At 33.9% G+C, this 25,151-nt stretch overlaps 1 protein-coding gene across 1 annotated transcript in view; it reads left to right on the top strand.

Moving 5' to 3' along the window:
- The window catches only part of LOC136033283 (dorsal-ventral patterning tolloid-like protein 1), a 120,309-nt gene that overhangs the window by 15,523 nt on the left and 79,635 nt on the right, over window positions 1-25,151 (top strand). Inside the window, exons 2-3 of the mRNA XM_065714045.1 lie at window positions 10,095-10,233; window positions 22,050-22,156. Of these exons, the coding sequence (XP_065570117.1) occupies window positions 10,095-10,233; window positions 22,050-22,156 (246 nt within the window). The remainder of the gene's footprint in view (window positions 1-10,094; window positions 10,234-22,049; window positions 22,157-25,151) is intronic.

The following is a 25,151-nucleotide window of genomic DNA, read 5'->3' as shown; positions in this document are numbered from 1 at the left end:
TATAGTAGAATGATGTTTAATACGGTAGCTAGTTTCAAAGCTCTTGATCATATCTACTGCACTTTTAGTAAATTAATTTTGATCAAGGCATCTTAAAGTATCACAAGACAGAAATGAAACTCTTAGGGACCATTTCTGAATTTGGAAGGCTAGTGAGTTGAAAGTAGATACCGATATAATATCCGTAGTCTAAATCTTTCATTGGGAGGTTACAATTCCCTTCTCCACATCCTTTTGCACAAATTTACAGAAATGTAGCTCTAGAGGTGGAGGGGGGGGGTCAAACTGTCTTTTTCAGAATCTGATTGGGAGAGTATTGTTTCAATAATAATAAAGAAAAACACATTTTTCTATGAAAATACAAAAATACATTTTTGATTCAAGGCAGGGCAAATGCCTCATCCTCTAATTTGCGGCACTGTATAGCCCCCATAATCAGCAAAACTAAAAAAGCCCTCCCAACCCACTTCGCTAGCGGAAACCAGAAAAACGCGGTTTAAAAAAAGACTGCCAAGCGAGAGAATTCAATTTAAATTTCGTTACTGAATTTAAATTATTATTTTTGTTTAACTTACAGCAAAACTTATCGCGAAAACAGTTTTCGAGAGTTTACACTGCATCTAAAATTCTTTCAATGTCCTCGCCTTTTCTAGAACCTCTGTAAGAGGTTCTAGAGGTTCTCACGGTATAATCTTCATGCTCAGTCGTAAAAAGTACATTGACAGACTAAAATTATGAATAACAGTTTAATTTTCTACTGACACAACTAGGTATTTGAACTTTTGAGAGGAAATAAGCTTCAAATAATTGGCTTGAAGACTAACAACATTGTTACCGTCTAAGGAAATAATAACTATTATACTGACTTAACAGAAAATAATTCTTAAGCATCAAGATACATTTTTATGACTTTACAGTTCAGTCTGAGACTTCTTGAACCCTCCCTCTTATAGGAAATGTTTTTAAGCGATGAAAATCTTTGTAGTAAGGATACTGAACGAAGGGAAGAGCAGCCAACACATGCTAAAAGTCATTTGCATAATAATTATGGTTGCTTGAACCAAGGTTAACCATTAAACAAACTTAAATGATCAATGGCTGGCTATCGTAAAAAAAGAGGGGATTAGTGGACATATCTACAGACCTTGCTTAGAGGGTGAAATCTAAAGTACTCGGTGGCACTGATTCGACCATGACTTTGTTTTGTACTTTTAGCCGAATTTTTAAAAGGAGCGATGGCCGCTTCTCACTGTACACATAATCTGTTCAAACTGTCTTGGGTAATGGAAAAAAGAATGCAATTTTTTTTTCCATTTAAATATAAATACCAAAAAACTGTGGGCTGAAGGAAGAAAACATAAGTATATTTCCGACATGAATTGGTCTTTAGGTGTAGCTTTTACGAGCCTTGTAAGAATACACTAAAAAAGCCTACGTCAACTCTACGTTTGGTAATTTTGTATTGTACATAGTTATATCTTGTCTAAATGACTTTCAGAGCACAGATTTTGTTTCATAACACGTTTAAAAGCATGTATGATTCGCCCAACTTTGTTTTGCGCACAAATAAAACATAAGAAACTTAATTTCTGCAGGCATACAAGAGAATAAAAAGGGAATATTTTCCGAATCACCAAAAAGCGATCTTTTGTTGACGAGATAAAAATTGCATGTTAACTATAGATCTTTCCGAGAAAACATACGTTCCCTGGGAAAATATCAAGATTTTGCTTCGTTTCTTTGTCTAAAGTTGTGAACATTCCCACAATTTTACAAAATGGATGTTAGACTTGTATTAGCCAACAGAGCAGAAAAAGAATGGAAATATGTTAAACATAAAAAAAGCGTGTCCATCGTAATTTGTCCATCGCCTGTTTTTAAATTCTTCATTTTTGTTTTTAATCGTCAGCTCCATTTTTCAAAACGCCCTTTCGGAGCCTATTTGGTGGCTCAGAAAATAGTGTGTAACTAAGATAACAGCCTGATTGAGTGCGCGATCGAGTCTAACAAGAAACTATTAGCATCACAAACGATTTTTTCCCAAAATATACTCGCTTTTACCACTTCTTTTCATGGCATTTTGAAGATCCAGGTGGCTTATCAAGACAAAGTAAAACGTCTTAGATGTCCTATTACTTGCTTTGTTTCGTATTTGAAACTTATGCTCATCATTGTGAGTTGTTTTTGTAAAAAAAAACAGCCAACATGTATCGATATGTTAGAAAATATATGGCTCCTAAAACAAAGGAGATTTTTATTCAAGAACACACCATAATACATAATTAGGGGAACCTCAAATTAAAGCGAATAAGTAGAGTGTTTTTGAATGGACTTCAAGTTTAAAATAAAAATAGCTTGAAATAGCAGAAAAATATAATATTTTTTGAGACCCCTAGCTTGTGCTGTATTTGGCTTGGCAAAAAGAAAATATCACACAAAAATTATTTGTTTTCGTTATTCATAATGCATACAGTTTGTTATATTTCACTTTCGATTTTGAAAGTTCATTAAATGAAAAAAACAAGTTTTTTTAACTGAAAGTAAGGAGCAATATTAAAACTTAAAACCAGCAGAAATTACTCCGTATATGAAAGGGACTCTTCCCTCCTCAATGCCTCGCTCTTTACGCTAAAGTCTGACACTTTCTCTCAGCTCTACTTTTTAAAACAGTAAAAATCTTTAGCGTAAAGAGTGGGGCGTTGAGGATGGAACAGCCCCTTTCATATACGGAGTAATTTCTGATCGTTTTAAGTTTTAATGTTGCTTCTTACTTATTGAATTAATGGATGTTTTGATTTTGGCTTTCCGCTCATGAATAATTAAAACGAAATTTACATATTAATTTATTTTCATGGCTAAATTGCTTTCTCATAGTTTTGATCAGACAATTTTGAGGAAAAAGCAGCGCGGGAGTAGGCCTGGCTACCCTCCAACTTTTTGGTTATTTAAAAGGCAACTAAAACTTTTTATTTTTCTACGAACATTTTTATTAGTAAAAATACGTAACTTACGAATTAGCTTCAGCAACGAACTTCTATATTTGTTATTCTTATCACGTATTCGAGCCCCCCCCTCGTCAATACCTCGCTCTTTACACTAAAGCTTCAAATTGTCCCAATTCCTTAAGAATGACCCCTGAATCACAAAGGCCGTACAATAAATAGTTGAAATTAATAAAATCACTTCAGCGTAAAGAGCGAGGTACTAGCAGGAGGTGAACTCATCATTTGCGTAATTATTTCTATTCGTTTTAAGTTTCAATGTTGTTCCTTACTTTCAGTTTAAAAAAACTTTATCATATTTATTTTTTCATTGTTCCTTAAAAAAATGCTAAGAAATCATGCCCCCCCTTCATGGGAATTTTCTTTCCCATGACAAATTTCTCCATGGAAAGTTCTCCCCGCATAATCCCCTCCCCTCAACCCCTCCCCCAGCTAAAAAATAATCCCCCGAAAGCATCTCTACACTTCCAAATAACCATTACTATATGTGAACACTGGTCAAGGTTTGTAACTTGCAGCCCCTCTCACGGGGAATGTAGGGGAGTAAGTCGTCCCCAAAGACATAGTTATTAGATTTTTGGACCATGATGAATAAAATGGCTATCTCAGAATTTTGATCTGGTGACTTTGGGAAAAAATGAGCGTTGGAGGAGGCCTAGGCGCCCTCCAATTTTTTTGGTCACTTAAAAAGGGTACTAGATTTTTTAATTTCCGTTAGAATGAGCCCTCTCACGACATTCTAGGACTACTGGGTCGATACGATCACCCCTGGGAAAAAAAACAAACAAACAAATAAACACGCAACCGTGATCTGTCTTGTGGCAAAAAATGTAAAATTCCACATTTTTGTAGATAGGAACTCAAAATTTCTACTGTAGGGTTCTCTGATTCTCTGAATCTGATGGCATGATTTTCGTTAAGATTCTATGACTTTTAAGGGTTGTTTCTCCCTATTTTCTAAATAAGGCAAATTTCCTCAGGCTCGTAACTTTTGATTGGCAAATCTAAACTTAATGAAACTTATATATTTAAAATCAGCATTGAAATACAATTCCTTTGATGTAGCTATTGTTGTGAAAATTCTGTTTTTTGGAGTTTGGTTACTATTGAGCCGGGTCGCTCCTTACTACAGTTCGTTACCACGAACTGTTTGATAAAATTAACTATACAACGATGCCGTTATAGGCCGATTTCTGGTTTAATGGGAAAAATTGACCTGTTGGTTATGAGGCAATACACCGTAAGATTTGTAATCAATACCATTAGTTACTCCGAAAATCACTCTTAAACTAACTTCAGCACTTGTGTATCACCCCTTGAAAGAAACAGGCTTCTGGATCACAGACTATAAGAAAAATCTTGTTTTTTCGTGGTTGCAGTAGTAGCTGCAGCCAATTAAAGAGCAAACCTCAGCCTACAGTAACCACAGGTAAAAAATGTGTTTAGAAGGCCAACTGTATTGTAATAAAAAGTTGCCATCTGACAGCGATTCAGGAATGGTAGCTATTATTTTGGTTCATCTTAGAGGTAAAAATCTATTGCAAAAATAAATTTATCGTGATTTAAAAACGAGCCCAAAAACTCTCGAAAAAGGGGCCAGATCAAAATAAAAGTGTACCATTTGAAATCAGCATAATCGAAATTGTACAGAGAAACTACAGTCACCCACCTTGAACAACAAGGAAAATCACTCTTTTGCATGGGTAGCACTGATCTGTTTCCTGTTTTTTTTTTTCATGGCTGATGGTTTGCTGGAACATCATAGAGAGATACTTAATGAATCATTCAAAAGCTATTTCTAACATCTACTTGCTTTTTACAAACTCCGCCATCTGTATGTACCATATGGCACTTAAAATAACAGTTTTTGTGCTATTTCTCAAGGAGTGGGGCTAGCGGGCTAGCCGAACATCGTAAACAGATTTTTAATAGCTCATATGAAATATATTGCTCATATCTACGTTTTTTCTAAAAATTACACCACCTGAAAGCTCCAAATGGCACTAAAACGGCACTTTTGGTGCCGTGTCTCAAGCGGAAAAGCTGGGGCTATTGGTCTATGAGAAATTTTTATAGTGATCTTTCATGGCTCATTTGAAATCTGTTGTTCATAATTACGTGATTTATATCAGTTCTACTATCCGTAAGTGTGGTATAGCACTAAATATAACACTTTTGGCGTTACTTATTAAATTGAAAAGCTTGGAGGTATAAAACGGCTTCGCTGTAGTAACTATGGTCCAAAACCCTTAGATGGAGGTTTGGAAGGACACCTCCCGTATGTTCCTCCTCCAAGCCCCTTCAATAAGCTACGCAATTATAGTCTTACAAAAACCATTAGATTGAATTAGATTATTAGAGGTGGGGTTCTCTTAGTAGATGGCTTAGTAGATGATGGTAAGACAGCAAACCTTATTGATTATGTTATTGTAAACAGAAAACTAGCAGGATCAATACAAGATACTAGGGTGTATAGGAGTGCCGTTATTGATGTTAAAAGTAAAGATCACCATCTAGTAGTGTCTAAGGTTAATTTAAAGCTGAAATTTCGGAAGAGTAACTCCCTCCCGGAAAGTTATGATGTTGGTAGACTTCAGGATGAAAATTTGAGAAAAAAATTCCAGGAACAGTTGAGTACTAAACTTGAGGGTTTAAAATTTGACAATGTGGAAGATGGATGGAATAATTTCAGAAAAACAATTTGTGAAGTTGCTGATGGTGTCCTAGGGAAGAGTGCTAAGACAGCAACTAGGAATATTAGTGAAAAAGCTTTAGGTTTAATAGAGAGTAGAAGGGGTTTGTATAAGAATTATCTGAGCGATAGGTCGTATGAAAACAAAAGGAATGTAAAGAAAGTGGAGAAAGCATTAAAATATGAACTAAGGAGATGTGAAATGGAGGCGATGGATAAAATTGCTGAGGATCTGGAAGATGCGGCTAGACGGCATAATAGTAAAATATTATACTGGCATGTTAATAAATTGAAAGGGAGTAGCCGATCCGGACTAGTCCCAGTTAAAGATAGAAATGGGGTCACAATTAGTGATAAGGAAAAAGTTAAAGAAAGATGGGTGGAACATTTTGAGAATGTGCTAAACCGAGATACAGTTGCAGGAAAAGATATAGATGAAAATGAAAAAGTTTGTGATACCTTGGATGTGAAGGAAGATTTGTTTAGTGAGGAAGAATTAGCGACAGTACTAGAAGGATTAAAAAATAATAAGGCCCCAGGTGCTGATAGTATGATTAATGAGTTCCTTAAATATGGTGGCTCTGAGGTTAGGAATAAGCTACTGAAGATTATGAACATGATTTTTCAAAAAGGGGAAGTACCCAATGATTTTAGGAAAACCTTAATTAAACCACTGTATAAGAAAGGTGACAAGAGTGAATGTCGGAATTATCGAGGCATTAGTCTGGTCTCTGTAGGTAGCAAATTACTGAGTAATATGATACTTTTTAGACTGAGACATGCTGTAGACAAAGTTTTAAGGGAAGAACAATGCGGTTTTAGAAAAGGTAGAGGATGTGTCGACCATGCATTCACTCTTAGGTTAATAATTGAGAAGTCCCTTCGTTGTCAAACACCTTTGGTCCTTAGTTTTATCGATTATGAGCAAGCTTTCGATTCTGTTGATAGAACAGCGTTAACAAAGGTCTTATCGTTATATGGTATACCAGAAAAATACATTAAAGTGATTTGCGCTATGTACGAGAATAATACTGCTGCGGTTAAGGTAGGAAATGAGGTTAGCAACTGGTTTTGTATTAAATCAGGAGTTAAGCAGGGTTGTGTTCTATCCCCCTTTATATGGATCATTTTGATGGACTTCGTCTTAAGGAGCACAGGAAAGGCAATTGGAGACCATGGAATCAAATGGGGAGGAAGAACGCTCCTGGACTTAGATTATGCTGATGATTTAAGCATATTAGATGAAAGTGTGAGCAAAATGAATGAATTTTTAGAGGTTTTACGAGTTCAGGGTGCTAAAATAGGCTTGAAAATTAATGTTAAGAAGACTAAGTCACTAAGGTTAGGAATAAGTGAAGATGAACAGGTGACCTTAGGTAACGAAAAGATTGATCAGGTTGGGAGCTTCAGTTACCTTGGTAGTATTATTAGTAAAGATGGTGGGAGCAGTGAAGATGTTAAAAGTAGAATAGCTAAAGCTCAGGGTGTTTTTTCACAGTTAAAAAAAGTTTGGAAGAATAGAAAGATAAGCCTACAAACCAAGATTAGAATATTGGAAGCTACAGTGATGACAGTGGTCAAATATGGCTCTGAAGCATGGACACTCCGAAAAGCAGATGAAAATTTACTAGATGTTTTCCAGAGAAATTGCCTACGGATTGTTCTGGGTACCCGGCTGACTGACCGTATTTCAAACAGTAGGTTGTACGAAAAGTGTGGTTCAATCCCGCTTTCTGGGGCTATAATGAAAGAAAGGTTGAGATGGCTAGGCCACGTTCTACGGATGAAGGATGACAGATTACCGAAGATTGTCCTTTTTGGCCAACCGTCTGGGGCTACACGGAAAGCAGGTCGTCCTTGTCTGGGTTGGGAGGATGTCATAAATAAGGATTTAAAGGAAATGGGAACTTCCTGGGAGGGTGTAAAGAGGGAGGCTTTAAATAGATTAGGTTGGAGGAGGAGCGTGCGTAGCTGTGTTGGCCTCAGGCTGCTTGGTGCTGCAGTGAGTTGTTAGTAGTAGTAGTAGTAGTACTTTTTAAAATTGTCAAGACCCCTGATTCAAAAGGGAATAAAGGTTATCTAAGTCATGGTTCGCAACTACATTCTTAATGGATCACTAAAAACACACCCCAACCAGTGGTGTAATTTCGTCAAAATCCTAGGGAGGGGGGAAGTTGGAGGTAATTTTTCCAAATCAGGTGAAAATGACAGAGGAAACTGAAAACTGAGCCACACAGTAATAAAAAAAAGGCAAAGATGTGCTAAAGGAAACTGACCCGTTTCCGAAAATGCCTGAATTATGCAGCCTAATCTTAATTTTGTCAAGATTTTGGGAGAAAATAAACTTCAGCTGGGGGGTAAATTGGGTTCTGGGGGAGACTGAGGTTTAGGAAGGGTAGTTGTACCCTGTTTCCAAAGCAAACTACGTCCCTGATCCCAACACCTTGCCACTTAGGGGTTGGAGAAAGACATGTTGTGATGTGGTTCTGAAACGACTCAAACTTATATATAAAAAATTGCTTATTATTACATTTACTTATTCAGATTATTTAATTATTTTTGTATTTAATATACAGAATAAAACTATTTGCAATGTATAACCTATAGAGAAATTATAGTACTAAGAGCTCATTTGAATTTTTTCAGTTTTTTTTTTTTAGTTGTTAGGTTGCATTTCGACTTTTTTTTTGTTTATGGCCATTCTTATATGGCTAATAGGGAGAGTGGGTGCTTAGTGATATAAGTTGAAAATAGGGAAATTTAGCTCATTTCTGAAAACCTTAAAAATCTTCCTTAGAAAAATAGCTACTTATAGAATGCTAAAGAAATCGAGGCACGTTAAAAATCTTAAAAATTATTTCTTTGTGTGGTGTTCATTTTCAGTATAGAAGAGCGCATATTTCTTGCCTGCTCTGAATGGTGTTACACTTATTTAAAACGTTGAACCGAAACCAATGTTGGTTCTAATGTTAGAATAATCAGCTAGTTCCATACTTGTGCCTAAACATAAATTGTTTTATAAAGTATAGATAATAAAGTTTCTGTTGTAAACTTGATGTTTTGCAGGACTAAACCAGCTAGTTCCATATAAAACGGTTCATATTTATGATAGTACAAGGGCATTAAAATATAAGCAGAAGTTTGCAACTGTTTATTGATTTTTCTTATACAATGGATCTTCCAACATTGAACGGATTTAAAACATTCATGATTACAATGGATTTTTTTTATATAGCCTCCTTCTATGTCAAATAACTTCTCCAGATGATGCGTTCATCCTTTTAGACTATTTATAGGGAAATCTAGAGATCCCCTTAACCTTCTAAAAAGTCCAAAGGTACAACTCCTTCACGGTCATAGAAATGATTGCCAATGAATTGTTGGCAAAAAATTTCACGTGTTTTTTGAATGCCCCTCGTACTATTGCATTTTATGGTACCGGTAGGATAAATTTCGATCCAGGAGTCAGAATTCAATGATGGAGACGATGAACGTGTAAAGCTGTAAGTAAAGAGCGAAGTCAGTTTCGGGCGTATCTGTACCGCGCGCATCAGTGTCAGGCACATCGGATGTTTTTTTTTTCAATCAATATTTTGTTCTTTCTGTATGGTTTTTTATTAAAAACAGGTAAAGAATAATTTTTAAAAAAATTTCTGAGGGAAGTAAAGAGCGAAGTTGAAACTTAAAACGAACAAAAATTATTACGTCACAGCCTATCTAATATATATATATATATATATATATATATATATATATATATATATATATATATATATATATATATATATATATATATATATATGGATATATATATGTATATATATATGTATATATATATATATATATATATATATATATATATATATATATATATATATATATATATATATATATATATATATATATATATACATATATATATATATATATATATATATATATATATATATATATATATATATATATATATATATATATATACTAGAAGTAGTCGTAGTTTTGGGACTCCAAGTATTTTTTTTTTTTTGTTTTTAATTGCCTGGTTCCTATTAAAAAGCTTCTTAAAATTTAAAAAGTAATCTTTTTCTAGAAGCTACATACCGCAAGAGATTTTTCACGGCGGTCACATATGAAATCAAAACAGAAACACCGTGATTTTGGGAAAAAGGAATTATCAGTGTAAAAAAAAAAAAAAAAAAAATTGTTGAAATTAGGAACTGTCAGTTTTTTTGGTAAAATGCCTAATACAAGGATTATTGGCGCAAATGAAAAATTTGATGCATAACATCATGACAATAAGTTTTTGCTCGGTAAAACATGGTCGCAGATATAGCTCCCCAATTGCACCAACCTATTAATGAGCCGTTGGTCCAGGAGTCTAATTATAACGTTTTTTTCAGAATAATAAGCGGTCACAAACTGAAAGTCCTCTAACAGATACCACTTTTAAAAGAAACGCCGATGATCTCTCCACGGCTTTGACTGAAACTTCTGATAAACATGTAACTGAGGTAACTACCCGAGTACCTGAAATTCCAAGTAAGTGAACGTTTTTTATAGTGATTAAATCAAAAAACATTTTTTTTTTAAATGAAAATAATAAGTAGTATTAAAACTAAAAGTGAACAGAAATTGTTACATGTACGAGGGGTTTGCCCCCTTCTCATCGCCTCGCTCTTCACGCTAAAATCTTTTTGTATTTTAAAGTTGCTTATTGCTCTAATCAAACAACCCTTGTGTTTCAGCAGTCATTTTTAAAGAATGGGGGCGAAATTTAAATTTTAGCAGAAAGAGCGAGGTGTTGATAAAGGGGTAATCCCCTCGCATACGTAATAATTTCCTTTCTTACGTAAAATTATTCTTCCGTAATAATTTCCTAATAATTTTTTTTTATTTAATTTCTGATTGTTTTTTAGACAACATTAGGAAATCTGGTTCCGCGTCCACGGAAGAACCCCTTTCCCCACGGAAATATACTCTGAAAAATTTAACTGGTGAAGATTCATCCCGGCCAATTACCTTCAACACCTCCACGCGTAAAATTGAACCAGTAAAGAGAAAACAAGATATATAAATATGTTTCTTATAGGAATTCTGGCAAATTCCCTGGGCATACAATTTCCCCTTGAAACTTCGAGACCTTTCCTCAGGGGCTGTGTGGGCTCATGCTATCTCCAAAGACATAGTTATTAGGTATTTCAGCTTTGCTGAACAAAATAGTAATCTCAGGATTGTGATTGTACAATTTTGAGAAAAAAAGTGTCGTGGGAGGGAGCCTAGTTACTCTCCAATTTTTTGGTCACTTAAAAAATGCACTAGAAATTTTATTTTTCATTAGAAAGAGCCTTCCCTCCATGTTCTACGCTCACTGGGTCGATACGATTACCCCTAGAAAAAAGAATGAAACAAAACAACAACAAACAAACACGCATCCGTGATCTTTCTTCTTGAAAAAAGTACAAAATTCGCATTTTTGCAGATAGGAACTTGAAACCTCTACAGTATGGTTCTTTAATATGATGAATCTAATGGTGTGGTTTTCAGTAAGATTCTGTGAATGTTTTGAGTCTTTCCCCTTTTTCAAAAATCAGGGAATTTTTCTCAGGCTCCTAACCTTTGATGGGTATAACTAAACTAAACCTATATATTTAAAATCAGCATAGAAATATAATTCCTTTGGTATGTCTACTCGTATCAAAATTTCGCTTTTTAGAGTTTCGGTTACTATTGAGCTGGGTTGCTCCTTGCTTACGCTTCGTTACTCCAAACTGTTTGATTATTAAGGAAAGCCTTAACTAGTACCTCTAAAAGAAAGGTAATAAAAGCGATTGCGATAATTATATAGGCATTAGCTTGGTTTTAGCAGGAAGAAAGTTACTTAACACAATAAGGCTTTTTTTAGAGTTAGAGACGCTGTCCTTAAAGTTTTAATAGGAAAATAGTGTCGCGATGGCCGAGTGCTTTAATCTAGATTAATTGAGAAGTGCCAGAATCATTAGACTCCTTTATTTTACGGTTTTGTAGATTACAAATAGGTGTTTAATACCTGCAGGTTTTAGTGCCTAAGAGCTTCAGGAAACAGTCTGTAATCAGTGTGTTACTCCAGGGAAAAAATTAAAAATTGAAGATTTATGGCTTTTTACTACTGGCAAATTTAGAGCAACACTTGGGGCGTAATTTTGTAAGGGGCAAGGGCCAACTACTTCCCCTAGAACCCAGTCTGCCCCCCTCCCAGAGCAAATTTAGTGTCTTCAGGAAATCGTGTCAAAGCTAAGGTATGTCTACCTAATTCAAGCATCGACAGAAACGGATCAGTTTTTTTGGTATACCTTTTGTTTTTCTATACTATTTTTTTTGTCTTTTTGTATACTTTTTGTATACTGTTTACTTTTTTTCTTTCTGGTACTATATGGCTCATTTTTCATTTGGTCACTCTCGTGTGACTTGGGAAAATAGATTCTTACTATTGCCCAACACCTTAGTATTTTGACGAAATTACACCCTTGAGCACCACCTGTGGTAGAAAAGAGACACAAGGTGGCATGGTGTCTTCGCCATGCAAGGACTCAATAATTAGCTTTTTGAGTAATATTTTTTTATTATTGTTATCATCATATTAAAAATAAATGACTCACAAGAAAAAAAGCTTTCTGCTTTTTTCTAGCTGGAAAAAAGTAAAGAACGAATTACGGAAAGTCTGCCAATGGACTAGCTCAAATATGAAATTGTACCCCAGCAAGAAACTGTTTCAAAAGAAAAGTGTGTCATATTAGTTCTTATGGAAAGATACTTATGTTATTTCATCTTGTATATGAAAATGTATTCTTTTGTAGTAAAACTGCATCTTCATATACCTGGAGCCTATCAGCAGTAGCGTTATTATTTTCAGCTTAAGAAAGACAGGAATATCTAAAATTAGCTTTCAGATGAACCCTTAAATTTCTCTCTATGATGTTTCTGTGCCCAAATGGGGGCAAAAAAGAGGAAAGAAAAGCAGATATAGTAATTCCCACGCAAAAACTTAATTTTTCTTGATGATCAAGATCGGGGACTACCATTCTTCTGTAGGAGACTTTGGCTAGGGTGATTCCAGTAGTAAGGGTTCCATTTTGATCCGACAACATCTTTGAAATTATTCAGGATTTATGCAAAATTTCCATACAATCGTTTCTGCAATAAAATTTTATTAATAAAGATAAGCCAAATAATATGACCATTTCTTTATGGTAATTCTTCCTCCCACAATATTTCTTCCAAAATGTATTTTTAAATTTCCAGTTACTACGGGCTAGAATCAATTCTTCACTAAATTGGAGCCGACGCTGCAATAGCGGCATATAAAATTGAATGAATTTATGAGGCAAAAGACAAATTAAGGTTTTTTTCATCACTAGTAACTTTTAACTTTTTATTTTTATTTACAACCTTGATGTTTTATTTATAACCTTGTTTGTTTATTTTGTTTATAACCATTGTTTTACATATGTAAATAGTGAACGAAGAGCTGCCTTTCCATCATAAACACAAACAACAAGTAGTACAATGGGGATTTTTTTTTGTAGGACAGCGGAACTTTAACCTTAAATGAATATTACGATCCTATATCCAGTAGCCGCTCTCATCAAAATAACAAATGAAAATATAAAGACACTATCTGGAAGATGCAGCTAGAAGACATAATAGTAAAATAATGAACTGACATGTGAGAGGGGATAGTCAATCCGGACTAGTCCCAGTTAAACATAGGAACGGGGACACAATTAGTAATAAGTAAAGAGTTAAATACAGATGGGCAGAGCATTTTGTAGGTTTTGCTAAACGGAGATAGAGTTGCAGGAAAAGAAATTTATGAATATGGAAAAGTTTTTGAGGAAGAATTAGCGAAAGTATTAAAAGGATTAAAAAATAATAAGGCTCCAGGTGCTGATACTGTGTAAATGAGTTTCTTAAATATGGTGGCTCTGAGGTTGGAAGTAAGTTTCTGAAGATTATTAATATGATTTTTGAAAAAGGGGAAGTACGTAGTGATTTTAGGAAAACCTTAAAGTACTGTATAAGAACGGTTATAAGAGTGAGTGTGGTGATAATCGAGGTATTATTCTTATCTCTGTAGGTAGCAAATTACTTAGTGATATGATAATTTTTAGACTAAGAGATGCTGTATCAGTGATAAGAAAAAAACAGTGAGAAATTAGAAAGAACAGAGGATGCGTTGACAGAACTTTCTCTCTTAGGTTAATAATGAGAAGTGCCGGAATTATCAAACACCATTGGACCTCAGTTTTATAGATTATGAGCAAGCGTTTGATTCTTTTGATAGAAGAACTTTAGCGAAGGTCTTATCCTTGAATGGTATACCAAACAAATACATTAGAGTGACTAATGCTATATACCAGAATGTCACTGCTACGGTTAAGGTAGGAAATGAAGTTAGTAGCTGGTTTCGTATTAAGTCAGGAGTTAAGTTGGGTTGTGTTTTATCCTCCTTTATACAGATCACTTTGATTGACTTTGTTTTAAGGAGCATAGGAAAGGCAACGGGAGACCACGGAATCAAATGGAGAGGAAAAACTTTCCTAGACTTAGATTATGCTGATGATTTAAGCATCCTAGATGAAAGTGTGAGCAAACTGAATGAACTCTCAGAGGTTTTTTCGACTTTAGGGTGCTAGAACAGGTTTGAAATTTAACGTTGAGAAGACTAAGTCACTAGGGCTAGGAATAAGTGAAGATAAAAAGGAGAAGTTGAATAGCGAGAAGATTGATAAGGTGGACAGCTTCACTTACCTTGGTTGTATCTGGGTTACAGCGGTAGCTATCAATCTAATAAGAGACGACCACGTCCCATACTAAGAAATAAGACAGCAGATAACTTTTAAAAATATATTCAGAACGATCTTGTCCGAGACCCCTATAGTGGAAATTTACAATCCCCTGGCTTGAACAACAAGGAAAATCCCTTGGATCGAAAAACTACAGAAGTAGCTATAGCAAGATATTTTGCATTGACAGTATCACTGTTTTTCATTGTTATTTTTTCGTTCCCTGAGCTAGTGAGGTACTGGAAAACCGTGGAAAGCTTTTTAATGGAAAGCATATGAATATCAAAATGGGATTTTTAACATTATTAAAAGCATGTAGATATAGTTACATAAAATGTTTATAATAATTGTATGAAGGAACGAACTTTACACCATGCTATCACATAAAGGATCGATTTAATTTATTGTAAATGTGAATTATGTAGATTTCATTTCTATCTTGGTCTTAGAGATTAAATTCTTATGTAAAATATTGGTACAGTTAAATACAAACGATGAATATGCAAGCTGCATCGATACCAAGACTATACAGACATCTTAAAACTAGTAAAGAGCAAACAACAACATATACTGGAGTTGCTTAGCTTCACGTTTCTCTGAGGGTCGTCTCTCACTATTCGAGATAAAAAAAAAGCCATAGGATTTTTACTGTATGTAATCATCTATCTATATATATAAAAATAAGTTGTCTGTCTGTGTGTCTGTCTGTCAGGTGACGTTATGTTTCTGTGTCGACTGACGTCATGAAGTTAGTTGTCGTCATTTTTGCTGTGACGGTGACGTCATTAACGGTATTTAAGACATTTGTTCACGGAAAAATGTTTAATTGTAAAATGACTGAAGAACCTACAATGGCAACAGCCGAGGAAGCTGCTCAAAGAGTTTATGCCAAAAAACTTGCTGCTGATAGTGAAAGTAAGAAAAGAAAGCGTTCCGAGGAATCACAAGAACAGCAAGAAAACAGGATTGCAGCTGATAGAGAAAGTAAGATAAGAAAGCGTGCCGGGGAATCACAAGAACAGCAAGAAAACAGGCTTGCGGCTAAAGAACGCAAAACCGTGCAGTTAGATGAAAATCCACCTGGACAGCGAGAGTCAAAACATATCAAAACTGAAAATGATAGCGATGATGATTGGGATTGGGATTTTGACTTGGATAAGGTCATCAATGCCTACCAGATTTAAGTAAAAAAAAAACAAAGGTTCGTCGATATGTACTTCATAGTGACGCTGAAAAATAAAGAAGAAAAAAAAACTGAAAAAATGTAAAAAACTAAAAAAACTAAAAAGAAAAAACACTCAAAGATAAATTACAGACCGGGACACAAATGACGACCGACACAGAGGGAATATAAATGACGACCGGGAACCTCAAAGAAAAATTACAGACTGCGACACCCGGACACAAATCACGACCGGGAATATAAATGACGACCGGGACACAGGGACACAACTACAACGGAGACGCCGGGGGCACAGGCGGGATATATAATTCACGACTGAGACACAGGGATTGTTTGAATAGAAATTACAGACCGGGACACCGGGACACAAATGACGACCGGGACACTGGGACACAGGGAATATAAATGACGACCGGGACACTCAAAGAGAAATTACAAACTGGGACACCAGGACACATATGACGACCGGGACACAGGGAATATAAATGCTATTTATATGCACAGACAATGGGACAGCGAAGAATGTTGTATATTCGCATGTTTTACGTAGTTAAAAATATATATTTATATCTATCTCTATTCACAGGTGGGACACAGGGACACAGCTACAATGGTGCGTAACTAATATGGCGCGTAACGACTTACGCGCGAGGGGGGGGCTTGGGGGGGCGCGAAGCGCCACCCCAACAGCTCATTTACAATAAAAATAGCCTTTGCAAATAATTATTGCAGCCGTTGCTGCAACCTAGTATGAGACGGTCACGTCCAATACTATGAAATACAATTGCCCATAAATCCTTAAAATACTGTGCGATCAAGACAAGAAGTACACCGTTGGAACCACCTTGTCCAAAAACCCTAAATAGGAAGCTTGCCATCGCTTGGTTTGAATAACAAGGAAAATCTGCTGACTTGAAAAATAAAAAAAAGTGGCTGCAACCACGATATTCTGCATCGACAAAATCTTTTTTTTCAGATTTTTCTCCGCAGCTAGCGGAACACCAGAACATCATAAGAAAGCTGTTTAATGGTTCATATTAAAGAAAATCAAGGCATATAAAAAGCATTTGTAAATGACTAAAATGATTATTCAAATAGAAGCAATTTTTGCGAAAACTTCATTTTTGTACAACAATTGAGTAACAAATGTTTTTAACATCATCTTGAAAGCACATCGTGAAAAATTGCGTGAAATCGTTACGAAAAGTGCGAAGATATATTGAGGATTAAATTACAAAAGCACTTTGATTTGATACAAGATGTGACCATGGCTAGTTTGGATATTGATGTCATTATGAAGTTGTTTATAATGACCTTGTAAATGAATATTTTCTTTATTTCGGTTTTAGAGGTGAATTTTACAAACAGGTGTTTATTTTGGCTATGGAGGAATCCCTCTCTCATTTGTTGACAAATCTTTTCATAGACTCTATTGAAACCTCCGCTATGCTCAGTTTTAGGCTCTCTCCTTGATTCTGGGACAGACTCATGGACGATGTTTTTTGAATTTGGAGACACGATTTAGATTCCTCAGACCTTATCCACAAACATTGAATAGTTGTGATAAAAATATAAATTTTACAGTGGAACTTGAAGAAAAGGACAAAATACCTTTTCTTGATATCTTATTAATTAAAAATGATTTTCAATTATTTTTCTCAATATATAGAAAGCCTACACACAGTGATAGGTATTTGAATTTTCATTCGTGCCACCCTATTTCAGTGAAACAAGGGGTTGTGATTTTACTGGTGGATAGAGCTTTCATAATTTTTTCCCAGGAGTTTTTAGATAGTGAATTGTTTTATTTGAGGGATATTTTATTATAGTTACCCGATTAAATTCATTCATAAAATAACCAAAAATAGACACATTAAACATAAACATAGGTTTATTGGAGTTTCGCAGTCTTAAGAATTAAATATGTCAAAAAAGTTTCATTTCTTCGCCTTAGGTACCTATTCTGGGGGAGTCATTCAAACAGATATTTCATAAACATAATATTGATACATGTTTCCGATCGGTGAGACCAATAGACAGTTTTCTTAATTCTGGGAATGATATAACCCGGAGAAATTTAGTTAGTGGGTTATATAAAATTCCCTATTCTTGTGGAAAGTTTTATACTGGTAGAACTCAGCAGTAATTTCTTCAAAAAATTATTGAGTATTGCAACTCAATAGAAAAAACTCTACAATTAAGCAAGCCTCCTGAAACTTTTGTTTTTCCCTTGGCTTAACATATGTCCTTTCATCCTGAACATTTTGTACAATTTAATTAAGTCACGGCTATTACTAATGATAGGGTTTTTTTTTCAGCGGGCGAGGGAAGCTATAGAAATTAAAAAAAACATATTTTTGCTAATCTTTCAATAAATAGGGACACAAAAAATTTAAATACTGACCCAACTTATGATTATATTTTAAAAAAATGAATCAATAATCAATAAGTGGAATTAAGATTTAACATAATCACCAGGGGACTAGGCTACCTACTGGAAAAAAAAAACGAGTTGCTTCAATAATAGCTAACAAGATGATTGTTTCGCAACAGAATAATTACCTTAGTTTCAATTTATATAATTTTTTCTTCTGTTGCTTTGATATTCTGATTGAAGTAATTCTAATGGCTTCTTTTCTCTTCGTGGATCAGTTGCCATAATTGTATTTATTGATATCGGTGGCGGTTTTCTTTCTTTCTAGTTTAGTGCTTTTTGTTTTTATTTTTGTTTCTCTTGTACTGAGGACGCCTAGTTTGCACACAGGCAAAACATCTGCGTTGTTTGTCTTTCATCTTTCCTCTCTACTGAACGTAGTCATGCTTGTTATCCTTACATTGAGTTTTACTACTCTTTATTGTTTTTTTTTTAACATCATCTTACATACGAAAATAGGATTTATAACAATATAAAAAGTATGTAGATATATTTATGTAAAATGCAGTAATTTTCTTAGGGTTTTAACAGAAAATCTGATTTCTCATTTGAAACTAGAAAAATTTCTAAAATTTCAAATAAAATAATTTTATTTCATCTCTCAGTTCCAAGTTATAATTGTCGTCTGGAACCAAACTTTTTTTAGCCTAACTCCTAAAGTAAGCATCTCTTTACCATTGTACTATATTTCCATAGAAAAAAAATCAACATAAATTTACTTTATCTTAGTTTTTAGTTCAGAATCGTTAAGGTTATTATTTGAACTGTATAAACATCTATGGTGTCTGATCAATAATTTGAATTTTTATAATTAAAACTAGAAAAAGACCTAAAATTAAAAAAAAAATGGGTTTTGTTGAGTTTTAATCCACTCGATGCGTATTTTATCGGTAATACTTCATACATTGGAAAGACATGGTCTCAAGAGATTGAAGTAAAAGAAGGAAAAACAGAAAACAGTATCAGAGCCGAGCAATCCGAATATCTACTTTTAAAAAACAGTACTACACAAAATATAGAAATAGAATCCTGAAATATCAGACGGTGGAAGCAATGAAATGTTAAAAGTAGAATAGCCAAGGCTCAGGGTGTTTTTTCACATTTGAAAAAAGTTTGGAAGAATAGGAAGATAAGTTTGCAAACCGAGATGAGAATATAGGAAGCTATAGTGACGACTGTGGTCAAATATGGTTCTGGAACATGGGTGCTCCAAAAAGCGGATGAAGATTTGCTAGTTGTTTTCCAGAGAAGCTGCCTAGGGATTGTTCTGAGTACCCGGCTGACTGACCGTATTTCAAACAGTAGGCAGTACGAGAATTACGGTTCAATCCCGCTTTCTAGGGCCATAATGAGAGAAATGTTGAGGTGGCTCCTTTCCAGTCAACCGTCAAGGGCTAAACAGAAAGTAGGTCGTCCGCGCTTGGGTTGGGAGGATGTCATAAAGAAAGATTTAAGGGAAATGAGAACTTCCTGGGATGATGTAAAGAGGGAGGCTTTGAACTGATTGGAATAGAGGTAGGTGTGTAGCTGTGTTGACCTCATGTAGCTTGGTGCTGTAGTGAGTTGTTAGTACTAGTAGTACTATGTTAAAATATGACGATTACAATTAAATGTTTAAAACAGTCGCAGCATCCTTATATTCCCCGAAGTAAGGATGCTAGTACTGTTTTAAAGATTCCTAAAAAATTGTTCGAACTGTCTGACGAAGAACTCTCGATTTTGTCTATTTGCTGTTTGCTTTTATAGTACTAAAAATATTTGTCTTTTGTAAGTTTCAGCTTTGCTCATAAATTCCATCAAAAAACTGTTTTTTAGATCAAATGTGGCTGCAACCCACGTCATATACTGAATAATTTCTATTCTATTCAATTATTTATGCTGCTATTTACTTTCATTTCGAAAAAGCCTTGTCTTTCATTTGTTTGTTTTATCAACACCATATCTTTAATCTTGCCAGAAACGTAATTATGGTTATTCCCCCCTTCCCAAAGAAAACTTGGCTCTTAAAATCAAACTTTAACTGTTGTAGAACAAAGCTTAGAAAAATAAACCTAATTTAGTTTTGCGTTTTAATATAAAGCATAATTGTCCTAATATTAGTCTCCGCCATAAGAGGCTAGCTTTAACCCATTACCTCTTTCACTGCTTAGACGTGTCATTCTTTATTACCCAATTACACCTGATATTTTTAGTGCATATTTTTCCTAATATTAATTAGTATATTCAGCTGAAGCATCTCTCGTTGAAGGTTGGAAAAACACAGGGTTTTAAACAGAGCCTTTGAAAGGGGTGAGGCAACTGGGGTGGCTACCCTAGGATCTAGGAGCGATTCAGGCTTTAAAAGATTTTCTTTCCAATCATGTAGCCTCCTTCTCCCCATGAGAGTCCATTGTCCAGAAAAATTGAGGGCAATTAACTGAGAATAGTAGTGCTTCATTTAATTGGACTGCATTTATGATTAAATGGAAACAATATGCTACATTCCAGTAAGGCCTGTGAAATGGGGAGATAATAAAAAACATCTTTAAATGATACTCAATATATCTGCTCAAAAATGTTCTGACACTGTTCAGCCTATAATACTGGAATGCGGTATTTTGTGGAGTAACATCTTTCGATACTTCGGGCACTAAACCTTTAGATGTTTGATTCAACCACATTTTGTTAATATATGGCTACGGACTACGGATATTTACATCATTTTACATCCGTGGAAAGATTAGAGATGTCCTGTTCTGTAGATAGCAGCTTTAGAGCCATCATATATGTTGAGCTTCAATGCATAATTTCTATTAAGATTGCATCTCTTTTTTTTGGGGGGGGGGGTTTGTTCGTGTTTATAAAATTGTTCACTTTCATATGACGATTAATTTTGAAATCAGCACAATTTGTTTATGTAGAAAAGTCAGAATAATAATTTTTTGTTTACGTATCTTGTAATCAAACTCTTGTGTTTTAGAGCTTCAGTTAGTTTTACCAAGGGCCATAATTTATTTACAGATGGTTACTACGAACGGTTTGGTCTAAGGCTCTTTTAGGAGAGACAAACGGTCGAACCGTACATTTTAAAAGTGTAATGCTTTAGAGCTTTAACTTCTCACTGATGAGGGTCACAAATGAACTACCTTGAATTGTTTATATGAGAAAAAAGAAACACAAACTTTCGGATTTCCAACAGGCATGATTTGCCATAATTATCTCAAATATTATCTCTGTTTCTTAAATCTATATCTCTCTTAGTTCAAACCTAGTTTTTCTTGCCGAAGGTCAACTTTCAAGTGTCACTACTGAGACAGGAAAGAAGAGAAAGCTCCTATATCTTTGATGATTGGGCTCGGTAATTGTCACACATTTAAGTACTTTTTGACTTCAGTCCAACTTCGTTTTGAAACTGCTACATAACTACTTAAATGCTGGCAAAGAAAGTTCCAGTGGAAAGTAGATACCTGACTCAATGGGATGGATTTTTAGGTTTATAACTCCAGATAGTTGTATCAGACATAAGCAACCCTATAACTCATCCACTGTTGCTCTGGCTTTAACACTATCGAGAATTAACTGTTTTTACCCTAGGCAAAAATTATTCGTAGCTTTCCAAAGTATGATGCCATATTCATTAATCCAGCCTCAGGTCCACAGTTTCTGTAAAAAAAAAAAAGAAAAAAAAAGTAAAGCCCTAACCGCTCTCTTACAATAATAAGAGACAATAATATTAATAATATTATTATATTAATAATATTATTATTATAATTTATTATAATAATAAAGACAATAATTACAATAATAATAATCTCTTACAATAAGCCAAAACCAGTGGAAACAACAAAGAAAAAGTAATTAGAAACCTCAGTTTTGCTTGTGCAACAGAAATATTTTCTGAAATGCTTTAATTTATAATCTTTTGCTTTTATTTTAGATTGTGGATATGAAGTTAATGGGCTAAGCGAAAAATCAGGGTCAATTAGCTCCCCAGGTTACCCAAATGACTACCCTGATAGTCAGTTCTGCCTATGGAAGATCAAGGTAAGATATTACTAAGCAGTGACAAAGAAACATCAAAAAATAAGCCAAGATGGGGCTATGATTAGGGCAGTTTAGGGCATTATTTGGAGTTGACCGTTCTTTTAATATATTAATTAAAAAACAACTTTCAGAAAAAGAAGATTCATAAATAAAAGTAAAGGACATATTAAACTTAAGATCAGAAGAAACAGAAACCTACAATAACTCAAACTCAAAACGACCAGATATTATTATTAAAGAATAAATGAAGCCTAAAACAACAGAAAATCAATAAACAATCATAGCAAACAAACATACAATAGGTAATAATGTAAATAAATAGATAAATCTCTAAGCGAGTAGAACTTAAATTGAATGGGGATACCAAGCTTGAAACGGACAAAAATCACTACCGACAAGAATTTGGGTTTTGTCTCCTTCTCTCACTGTGAAAGTCTAAAACCTGCTGTGTTGTTGATGCTTTAGCCCCATCCCATATTTTAGGTTACCTCTCCCCCTAATGTGCAAATATATAGCCCAAATTCGTTTCTAAAGTATTATTGTCATCATGTTTTGGTATTTTTCATTAGGATTAACCTAACTTCACTTTCTGAGTGTTGGCGGTATAATAAATAAGTACCCATACTGCAAACGATCATAGTTTGAGTTTTAAGCTCAATAAATATTGATTCAAAAGTCCCTGCTTCATTTCTTGACAGGTCACATCTTACAGAGTACGGAAGATAATCCGAAGCATAGACAGCTAAGCCACTTTTAGTGATCCTACTTCTATTCAAAGATTCCATCTTATACCCAGTAAGATGCAATAGAGATTCAGTTTTCGAATCGAGGAAAGTTTTACAAAGACCAATAAGATGGGGGCTTAAATTCACAAGCAAAATAAGAAATTTTGCTTATGAAAAATACATGCTGAATTTCATTGGTAAATTCTAATAAAATTATATTCCTTTTTGTGGGGTAGTAATTCCTATTTCTAAGGTTGTTAAAATTGTCACACGATAATCGCTTTTAATACAACGACTTTAATTATACACGAGCATTAGTAAAATTAGTAAGCATAATAAATTATGATATATCATATATTTTAATCAGCATTTAGATAACTTCGAAGACCACACTGACTTTCCATGACGAAAGTAAAACAGTTCAAAATAGGGATGACATCTTTTTATTGACAGTGAATAGATATAAAATCATTTAACTGGATATTTCAAACACATATACAATGTTCATCATCAGCAGTAAAACTAAAAGACATGAATAAAAATAAACAAAATTTATACCTAATAAACTAATTACATATAGTTTATTGCTCTTATTATTTTCAATGCAACAGCTGAGGCAAATCTCTTTGACCTTTTTGGTTCCGGTTCATTAGAATTATCTAATATAATATATATAGAATATATATATATATATATATATATATATATATATATATATATATATATAATATATATATATATATATATATATATATATATATATATATATATATATATATATATATATATATATATATATATATATATATATATATATATATATATATATATATATATATATATATATATATATATATATATATATATATATATATATATATATATATATATATATATATATATATATATATATATATATATAATATTATAATATGTAATATAATATTATATAGAATTATATAATGTAATATAGAATTATTTATATTAGAGATACAGGTGAATTAGGATTGAACTCAATTTATGATAATTTACTGAGGTCAAATAAAGTAAATATCACCTCACCTAAGAGCTATGACCTCTGTCCACGTAATATATCAGATAATTCTAATGAACCCGAACCGAAAAGGTCAAAGAGATTTGCCTCCACTGTTGCATTGAAAAAAAATAAGAGCAATAAACTATATGTAATTAGTTTATTAGGTATAAATTTCGTTTATTTTTATTCATGTCTTTTAGTTTTACTGCTGATGATGAACACTCTATATGTGTTCGAAATATCCAGTTAAATAATTTTATATCTGTTCACTGTCAATAAAAAGATATCACCCCTATTTTGAACTGTTTTACTTTTAATCAGCATTTTTTTTTTTAGAGTTTTGGTTTTTATTAACAAGGGTTGCTCTTTGCTTACGGTTTGTTACTACAGCTGTTTGATCCGATACTCTCTTAAATGTAATTGGAGGCTACTATTCCAATACTTAGTTAATGATAATCATCCCTAAAAAATTGATATTGTCAAATATTTATTGGGATAAAAAAAATAATTGCATTGTCATCATTTCTAAGGTTTTCAAGGTAAATTCTTCGTAACAAATCTCTTATAGGAATATTCCTCATACATACCAAGAGGGGATGGACAACGCCCTCAAGAAATAAGAAGATATAGGGAAACAATAAATAGACAATTAAAATGTCCGGGCCTGCACTTGGACTCCTCCCTAACAGGAAATTTCTTGACGGTACTCATCCTCCTCCCTCTCAGCTGTTGCACCAAAGGCATTTTAGAGCTATTTTTTTTACATGGAAAAAAAACTGTCGGCGATAGAGCGTTACTATCACCATCTAATACCAACATTACATGAGTAGTCTTAAAAACCTTCCCCTATATTCCTAAGAGTGACCATTTAGTTAAATGAAACTTTTAAATCAATCTGCGCTAACACCTGTTATTATTGTCTCTGGGAAGGCTCAATAAATAGTTTTTCAACAATTTCAGATTGATGGTCTCTTGCAGAATTTTCACTTCGTTGCTTTTTGGCACCTTTTTGACCATAATTGTCGTTTTATGCCACAGAATGGTAGAAAGAGCTACTTTACTGTCAAACAATTTCTTTACTGCTTTAAAATTGTCAAAAGGAATTTCAATATCCTTTATATTGAACCTTGTCTAAATTTCGAGGTCCATGTGTTCGACACAGTTACTCCTTCGAAAAATTAAGCGAATAAACATGCATCTGTGATCATCCTTTACAGAGAAAATAGATAATAAA

The sequence above is a fragment of the Artemia franciscana genome, chromosome 1, assembly GCF_032884065.1.
Source record: "Artemia franciscana chromosome 1, ASM3288406v1, whole genome shotgun sequence".
In the NCBI taxonomy this organism is placed as follows: domain Eukaryota; kingdom Metazoa; phylum Arthropoda; class Branchiopoda; order Anostraca; family Artemiidae; genus Artemia; species Artemia franciscana.
This window is presented reverse-complemented; position numbering and strand designations above follow the sequence as displayed.